The following is a 9,623-nucleotide window of genomic DNA, read 5'->3' as shown; positions in this document are numbered from 1 at the left end:
TTCACATGTAAATGAACAGAAATGTGAAATTCATCCAACCTATTAAGGTTTTCTTTCACATTAATTCCACTTCCACTCATTTTTTTAAATTAAAAAAAAATAACAAAAACCTATTTTCACCCTACCACCAAACCAACCACAACTATCCCCTTCACCCCACTACTTCTCTTCTGTTTTTTCACCTCCGAATTGGTCCCTCCCTTCACTCCCTTTTATATTACTTCACTCACATGAGAACAATACATTGCCTTCCAATCAACCCAATGCATGCTCGTACGGGAACTGTAACACTGGGATTTGCTGTTTTGACTGACCACCTATGCATTTCGTGTCTGCCACACGCGAGGAGTGCCATTTTGTGTGTGCCTCCCATGACTTGGCCAATTCGTGGGTGTCATAAGTGATATGGCCCATTTTGTGTGTGCCATACGTGAAGTGATGCAATTCGTGGGTGCCATGAGTGAAATGAAGCATCTCGTGTATGTCATGGCTGAGGTGACTCATTTCATGGATGATACACTTGATATGCCTCCTATTACTACCTATTACTATTTCGTGTCTGATCCTTGCGAGTTGGACGTGCGCATTTTCAAAAAAATTTCAAACCATGCGTATTTTGGAAATTAATGTATTTTATATGCGCATTTAAGTAAAAAAGCCCATTTCTATATAAAAAAAAAATTCAGCCGCATGTTTGCTTGCTTGCTTTTTGCACCTTGCAGTACTTGATTTTTCTAATTTCATATGTTTGAGTCGCAGTACTTTGACGAAAGAAACTTACGTCACTGTAGCCAGAAAACTTAAGTTCAAAAAACTACCGCTGGATCCTGGATCACATCTATTTGTAAGATTTTTTCTCTAATATAATAATTACAAATTTAGTTAAGTTTCTTACAACTATTAATTTATGCTCTTGAAAAAATTGGAAACAACAAAGTTCCTATATTTTGTGATGTACAACTTACTGTACTAGGAATCTACACTACTTATGTACATAAAATTAAGAACTTTTTACCAATTTACTTCCAAACCTTGATAGCCCCATCTCTAGCACTTGATAGCAAGAGTCTCTGGTTTAACTTTACAGAAGCCAGAGAAAGGATAGAATCACGATGGCAACCCGCAGGATCAGTGGCAGCAGCAGCAAGAACTACCTTTGCGGTTAGCTTTATTGTAAGTGGGCGTTTTTTTGTCTCCTGTTAACGAGAATAAAAAGTGAAATACAAGTTAGCAGTATTCCAAAAAAGCTGGATGGTTTAAAGTGAAGCAAGCAATATCCAACAAAGTTCACAAAGCATAATTGAACATAGAAGATCAAGATTTCCAGCAACCAGTGGTTTAATTTGCAGTCCTATCATACATTGGACAAGACAAAAAGAAATGCAGCCATGCAAAATGTATTCTAGAGTTGGATGCGTCCAATTTCTTGATTCGTTTGCCAATGAATCATGTAGCCCACCCATGGCAATTAATACCAACAATAAAAGGGAAAAAAAAGAGCAAAAAGGATGGAAAAATTTACCTGTACAACTTGCACTCCAAAGCTAGATTTTGTTTCATAAAAATCATCATTTCCTACTCCTTTTAAGGTTGGGCCACAAATACAATAACTTTTTTTCGGACTGCAATAAAATAAACAGATACTTAATCAGAATATTGCTGCAAAAAGGGCGAACAAGAGTGAATTTCAACACAAAACCTGCAATGATCCCATCGGCGTATCTTCAAATCGGTGCTCCCAGTCAATAAATCACCCCCTGGCAAAGGAAGTAGTGAACGGATACCAGGAAGACGAGGAGGAGGTTCATTTAGTTCATCAACATTGTACTTGGGATTGATATTTCTTCTATGATTTGATTTAGAACTTAGTTTACTTGAATGTCTGGCCAATGCCCAAGGCCGATCAGACAATTCTGCATCATTGTCATAATTGGCCGACTTCAATACCTGGAGAAATAAGTGTTAACTGTAGAAGACCGAAATAAGAATATAATAATTATTAATATTATCACAATTTCATATGATTTTAAGATAGCCGTAGGCCCGTAGCCTATAAGCAAGGAAGGCATAGGTTCGTATCAAAATGGGTATGAAACCAGCCGAATTTAAACTTTGTTCACGCGCACAATCTTCTCCTGCCAAACAGATATTTAAACTTTGATAGCGTATTTATCGGGGTTGAGATTGTTCTAATCATATTGCTCTCATTATCTCCAACCGTAAAAGAACTGACAACTAATACCTACCTGGTGACAAGTGCCATTCTCCGCATTCCAAAGAGAAACTTCATTGCAACCAGCAGCAACATAAACAAGAGGCCTAGAAGTGGGAGGAGGAGGGCCATTTGGAGGAGGAAGAAAGAGACAAATTTTTTCTATAGGGCAAGCAGGAGAATACTGCCAAGAGTTCACAGGTATAAGAAACCTCAGATCCCAAAGTGTAAGAACACCCCTTGATGACCCTGATACAATCCAATTACCACAAGGCCCTGAGGCTACAGAAGAAACATAGCCCTCCTCTGGAATAGCTTTTAGAGTCCATACATTGGAATCTGATCTAGTATCCCACATATGAATACCACCGTTTTGGGTGCTATACATGACTGTATGATTATCCACTGGGCTTTTCAAAAGGCTGAGTATAGCAGCTTCCTTGATATCCTTTTTAGTGATATCAGCAATACCAGAATACTTCTCAACGACATTTCCCAAACCTCTAGATATATGATCAATAGAGAACATATGAATCAGTCCATCAGATGCTCCAACAATTACTTGCGTAGATCCCCAAAGCATTGCTGCACATAATGCTCGGCTTCCCCCCAGGTGATAAGTTAGCTTTGACCTAAAAGCAATGTCCTTTTCCAGTTTTCTTGAATCCCAGATTTTGACTGTAGAGTCATCAGATGCACTCACAAAGAAGCTATGATCATTGGAAATAGCTATTTCATTTACAGCTGAACTGTGCTCCTGGAGATGTGCAACCAACACCCCACGGGGCCTCCAGCCAGGAATGGATGAGTGACAGGAAAATCCTGACGGATCAGTTTGGGCGGTTGCATCTTCCATTAAAATTGAACTAGCTTTAGACAGTCCCGCATCTTGAAATGTGCTATTAACACATGTTTCATTTTCCCTGCCATCTGGCTCATGTACAACTCGGTAGAACTGTTTAGGTCCGCTGTTAATGCTAAAAGATTCCGAAGCAGACTTTGGTGCTGGAACTGAACTAGCCAAATTGAAGGAATTACTGACTGAAGTAACCCAAGGCATGGAAGACGAACTGCGACCAGGAGAATTCATTTGCACTGGAGAATCAGATGCTGGAGGAATTCCCATTCCCTGCCTGTCCGCATAGAAAGAGTACAAAGGTATCCCTTCTGATGGCCTTTTGTATGTGAAATTGTTTATGCCACTACCATATGGTGATGTAAGTCCTGAAAATTGTAACTTCTCCGAAGATCGGAGATCATTATGTCCCACTATAGTGCTAGCACTATGTAAAAAGCTCTTTGTATCTCTCAAATTTGCCTCACCTGTGTCACAATCTGATAGTCCTAGCTGTTGGAAGCCAGTACCAACAGCATGTTGAACCCCAGGACCTTGTTGCTTGTCTGCCCAATTGTCCAGTGTGTTCAACCCCTCAATTCCCTTTTTCAGAAAATCTATTTCCCAGAGTGTAGATTGTGATGATGAATCATACCATATTTTTCTCTGTCTATCTAACATGTCTGAACTCCTAGAGTTCTCCAAGACTTCATAAAAAGCCTGTCTTGAGACAGGAGGTTTCAAACATGACAAAAGAACCTGCTCTGAAGCAAGTGTGACAGGTTGTCTATGGAGGAAAGGTCGTATAACAGGAGCAAGAAAAACATAGGAATCTACTGTACCCAAGCTCTCACTACTAGCAGCAATAAAAGAAACAGCTGATCGTTTTACCCATTCACTGGGATAACCTAGTAAGGGAAAACTGTGCTCTATCATTTCAAGCAGTATCCTCTTCTGGAAGAACCCACTTCTGCATAGAATAGTCAAGCAATCCAAGGCTTTAACAATTACTGCCTCTGTTTTGTCACTTAAAGCCTGCTCGATGTATGGCAGTAGATATTTTTCTACACTGGTTTGGCCCACAAGAAAGCAGACATAAACCAGCTTTTCATAGAATACTGTCCTTAATTGCTCATCCTGATCATTTAGGAAAGCAGGGAGGACAGGTAACAGAAAGTCGTTACTCTGTCTCCTCCCAAAGAACCAGCCCAGTCTACCAATGTCCTGAAGAAGCGCTCGCCTAATATTTGGTGTTTGCTTTGGACCCATAACAAGTTCTTGGACAATTTCTGCTATGGATTTCCTCAACTGCGCAAGTTGCGCATCAGTATTTATCCTCTTTAATTTTCCAGGGGTCTGAGCAGAGGATATTAATGGTTTTCGTGGTGAGTTCAATTCATCAAGGACGCCTGCCTCTCTTAACCTTATTGAGCGTATCAAGAATCCATAACCAGTTACTGCCAACTTAGCTATGTTTCTGGAATAACATATTCTCACACTTTCCTCTGGATCATCAGGAAGCATAGAAAGCATTGGAAGTATATACTCAGGAAATATCTTTGCATCGCTTGGAGGGAAGTCTTGGACTAAGGGCAGAATGTCACACAAAGTCTTTAAGGCAGCACATCGCACAATCGCAGCTGAATCTGAAAGCATTACAATCACGTATGGGATAACACGCTGCAAACGGTCTTCATCGTCAATGTATAAGGCAGAAGCCTTCAGCAAGAGTAAAGCTGCCCTCCTCAGGTGAGGAAACTTGACATTGCGCAGGCAGGAACAGAGCAAAGAAGTTATCAAAACCATGCCTTCGCATTTCATAATATTGTTTGACAACGGTAAAAAGGGCATGTCGCATGTATCTGATTGATTATCATTTTCAGACTTCAATGAACTTAAGTCATTCAAAGTGATCCTTTTCAGAAACGGGTGATCAGTTCCTTGAAATTCATTGGAGATAGCTTGAAGCAGCTCTCCAGAAGATTGCAAAGTTTGAAGATTTTCAGGAAATGTAGAATTAGGTGAATCTCCTTTCACATGCTGGGGGCCAGATGAATGGTTATTGTTGTTCATCATTTGTTTAAATATCTCCTGGAAAGCACTTTGGCATAACAAAATCTAGACAGATTGATCACAACAGAAAAAAGTGATGTATGAGTTACCAGAAGCATTAAATCACTCTGATCCAAAATATTTTATTAAAGACCTATACCCTCATATCAGGTTGGAGAGGACTCCAGCAGCAGAAAAAATCGTGAAAAAAAGGTGAAAAATATGTTGGGAATACAACTGCAGCATATTCCTCTAGATAGCTTTCAGCAGAAAGCCGCAACTCCGGTTCTAACTGAATCATGTGTTGTATCATCTTACGGACTCCAGGATCTGGTATCTGCACTAATTGGAAATACATTATCAAACATATAAAAGCAGCAGTTAGAAGTACAGGCATGGGCAAAACTATATTAATGGGAGGACAAATAAAGATAAAGAACAAGGCATAACACTCGTAGATAGGGAGAGTACTTTCTCAAGATGTTGACTAGGATCATATTGCCCTCTGCGATAAGCAAGAAGTTGGGACAGTTCAAACAGTGGCTGTCCCTCGAGAAAAAGTTCTGCAATTACACACCTGAAGTAGTAAAATGATGTGTGCACCTTAGAAAAGATACAAAACAAAAGGAAGCGATTAAGTCAGCCGGACCACAATGCAACATTAATTATCACTGATTCAACAAAAATAGATCCAGAGTTGACGTACGTTTTTATGATAAATAAATTAGCAAGGACCCAACTTTTTTTTCGTTTCTTTTTTCACTTCACAGAGACCCCTCGAGTTCCTTTTCGACTATTATTGACTCAATCTTTTAGTTATGTAAAACCTTCCCAAATGTCAATAGACAAGTGTGTGGAAATATAGTCAAGCCCATATATCTATTAGGATCTTCAAGGTATTGTAGCGAAGAGTCACAAAATACTGAATTCAACAGAATTTAGGGGCTTGCCCTTCTTTTTCAGTGTGTGTGTGCAATAGCTGCATCCCTTAAAAAATAAGTTTGATATGCTATTTTTCACTTAATAATAGGAAGTGAGGGAAAAAATGTAGATGAAAGTTGGAAATAAACTTTCCTTTCCCCGGCAGCACAACTGCTTTAAGTAACTTGCCATATAAATGAAACACAAAGAAAAGTGTTTTGAAAAGTCGAAGCCTGAAATGGGGATAATCAAAGAGCTAAAGTGTTAAGACTCCAACAGGTACTAACCCGACAGCAAATATATCCATGGATGGCTCTAAAGGGGCATCTTGCGGCATCTGCATTTCCCCTCCATGTTCATAAAATCTCTGCCAGTAAAAAAATAGACAAGGTAAATAGTGACCATTAAGAAAAGGCATATATAACAGCATAGAAGAATAGAAATTGTGCCTCACTAATTGCAGTATTCACTTGAAACACACACGCACACACAAGAACGAAACAACAACGAAGCTCAAATTTGTTAGGTGAGTTCTATGGTGCCTTTTAATATGGTGTCTAAATTGCCTAACTTTCTTTTAAAGGTAAAAAATAAAATATTTAAAGCAAAAAATAAAATATTTAAAATTTATTAAATATTATCTATTTACTTTTTTTGGTAAGTTAGGCACAATCTCAAAGTCACCATAGCATTCACCAATTTGTTAATATACGAAACAGAGTATGAGAATTCGTACTAACAAGTTCCAGTTGCATCCTGACACGAAAATTATTATCTTTTAGAAAAAGAAGGAAGAGAAAAGCACAACAATGTGCTACAGTAATTTTGAAACCATGCAATGTAATATCTGACATTTATGTGAATTGTAGGAACAAGAAATAGAAAGAAAAAGAGCCAACCTCAGGTGCCAGATAACAGAGCCTTCTTCCACCAGTGTCAAAGAAGAAAGAGAAATCTGATGGATCATCATATGGGATGTAGGTGGGCTTGAAAGATGCGAAGTCAGCAAGATAAAGCCAATTCGAAGATGTAATCAACACATTCTCACACTTAATATCACCTACAATATGCAAATCAATGCATCATCATCACTTAATATCACCTACTTTCATGTGTGCTTTGGAGCTGGGATTGCTTAATGCAAAGACTTACCATGACACACCCCCTCATGGTGGCTCTGTTTCACAGCTAAAAGCAACTGGAAAGCCAGCCATTTCTTCTCGATGAAACTGAGAAAAGGTCGAGTGCTTAGTCGATCATGCAAATTATGGAAAAAATACTGCCTGAGAAGGTATGCTGCTTTATCGGTTTCTTGCCAAAACTGAAAGACGAGAGTGTAGAGTGTAGTTAAGGAAACGCTGAGGCAGAAATAGTAACTAGTTAGAGAGTTATGGAAAAGAGAAGGGACCTGAAAGGGCCAAAGGTGAGGATGGTGAATGGAGAGGAAAATGTGCTTGATCTGAGAGAGACGGCGTTCGTAGGGGGAGAGATCGATGGAATGGCCGCGCTTGAAATAGACCTTAACGAGGAGGAGGCCCTCGTCGTGCTTGCACTGAATCGACTTGAAGAAACGGCCCCGTCCGAGCACCTCCTTCAGCACCAGATTGTACGTCGACGGCAGCTCGTGAAGGTAGTACTCCGACGCCGACACCTGCGTCGTCCGAGCGATCTTGTTCCCCATTCTCAAACGCCTTCTTTTATTTCTTCTTCAAACTTCCAAATCCCGTTTTCTTGGAAACATGGGATCATGTTCCTTTTGCTTTCGTTCTCAGCTGATTTCTACGAAGCCGTTTTTTTCAGTTTCGGTTTGAGTGGATCCAAATCCAATCATCACATCACACACAACTCAAGCAAATATTATATTATACCTTTTTGTCATCATGAAATTTGATTTTGACTTTTGGTTCTATAAACAAATTCTAATTTAAATATGTTTACAAATAAAAATAATTAATATAGAAAATCGAACTAGTAATTAAACTAGTTAAATTATTAGTTCATTAATTTATTGATTTAATTCATAAGTTATTGATTAAATTAATAAAATTGATCTCATATAAATAAAAAATATAAAATATAAAATAATAAAAAATTTAAAATTAAAATTTAAAATATATATCTTCATTAATATATTTAAGAATAATCAAATCTCAATAAATTATAATCAATAAATTAAAATTCGATTATTTGTAAATAATATAAAATTTTAGTATTTTTTATAATAATTTTTTAATTTTATTTTTTATATTAAAATAACTACTTTTTATTTTAATAATTTATTAATTATTTTATATTTATTATATTATTATATACTATATACATTTATATTAATAATTATGAATAATAAAAATATATTTAAATATAAGTGAGTATAAAATTAAGATAATATCTAATAAAATTATTATATGTTTTTACTATATAATTAATAATTAGTATAAAAATAATAAAGAACAACATAACTTCGTGACAAAAGGAGCATGTGGTAATAAGAGGATCTGAGTTCAAATTACATTTTCATCAATTTTAAAATTTTCACATGAACAATTCGGTTAGACCGATTTTAATCGATTCTAACTGGTTTTCAACTTTCTGCGAGCTTGAGCTTGAGATTGGACTGAACCGATTAGAGGTTCAATTCACTGGTTTTTCAGTCGAATCAACCAGTTCAGTCCAATTTTAATAACTATGAAAAGTAATCATTAAAATTGGCCACATAAATACATGTGTTATTTAATTCATTTTAATATGTTGTATTTTAATATATATTTTATACTAATAACTGATTTTAATGTAAATATAGCACGATTGTTTTACAAATATTTGCACTTTTGTTATTTACCTTCTATCTTTCTATAAATTGAACAAGAGTAAAATGTGGTTATTAAAAATGAGTTCCTCGACTAAAATGAGCATCGACTGAAAACTAAGTCGATTATGGAGAGAGTCGAAGTCAAAGACAGTATATGAAAAATGTTAAGTAGCAATTACTTTAACTTGAGCATCAAATTTTTTGACGTGACTCTCAAACTAAGAATGGGGAATATGGTACAAATTTTGGAGAACAAGGTGAAGGACGAATATGAAAAGAAAAAAGAATAACCAGCAAGCATTGTCTTTATGAATAAGAAAATTAAAATTAACATAGGCATGCATTGTAACCTACTCTAAACCACACTAAAACTCTACAAAATTTTTAGTTAGACTGAGGTACGAAAAAATTGAGTGTGCGTGCATGTGAGTGTTGTATGTTATCACTTTTCTTTTCTTTTTTTTCATTTTTTTCTGTATTTTTTCTTTCTTTTCATTTGTTTTATGATTTCTTTTGTTAAAATTTATTTTATCATTCATTTCTTCATTTCATTATTGTTAATTTTATTAGTTATTTCATATTATTATCGAGTTCTTTTGCATTAAGTTCATCGATTGAAATTTTGTAAACTATTGATCTAACAAAGATGCTAATTAAATAAATTTTGGGTCGAGTTCATTCTTTTGAAAGAGAAGTCATATCTACTTTCCAAATGAAATTTTACTACAAACTCATTTTGATACTATCGGTCAAAGTCGACAAAAAAAACGAGTAAAACAATAAATAATCATTTC

The 9,623-nt window shown here is 36.4% G+C and overlaps 1 protein-coding gene across 1 annotated transcript; it reads right to left on the bottom strand.

Moving 5' to 3' along the window:
• Positions 1-839: 839 nt before the first annotated feature.
• Positions 840-7,854, bottom strand: LOC112790173 (serine/threonine-protein kinase VPS15). The gene is made up of 10 exons (XM_025832440.3): positions 7,429-7,854; positions 7,173-7,341; positions 6,920-7,080; positions 6,308-6,387; positions 5,571-5,676; positions 5,260-5,436; positions 2,247-5,165; positions 1,700-1,947; positions 1,523-1,622; positions 840-1,196 (listed from the first exon to the last, which is right to left on the bottom strand). Exons 1-10 carry the CDS (start codon positions 7,699-7,701, stop codon positions 1,020-1,022), a joined length of 4,410 nt encoding a protein of 1,469 aa, XP_025688225.1. The 5' UTR covers positions 7,702-7,854; the 3' UTR covers positions 840-1,019.
• Positions 7,855-9,623: the final 1,769 nt, after the last annotated feature.

Source organism: Arachis hypogaea, chromosome 3 (genome assembly GCF_003086295.3).
Source record: "Arachis hypogaea cultivar Tifrunner chromosome 3, arahy.Tifrunner.gnm2.J5K5, whole genome shotgun sequence".
NCBI classification, from domain to species: domain Eukaryota; kingdom Viridiplantae; phylum Streptophyta; class Magnoliopsida; order Fabales; family Fabaceae; genus Arachis; species Arachis hypogaea.
This window is presented reverse-complemented; position numbering and strand designations above follow the sequence as displayed.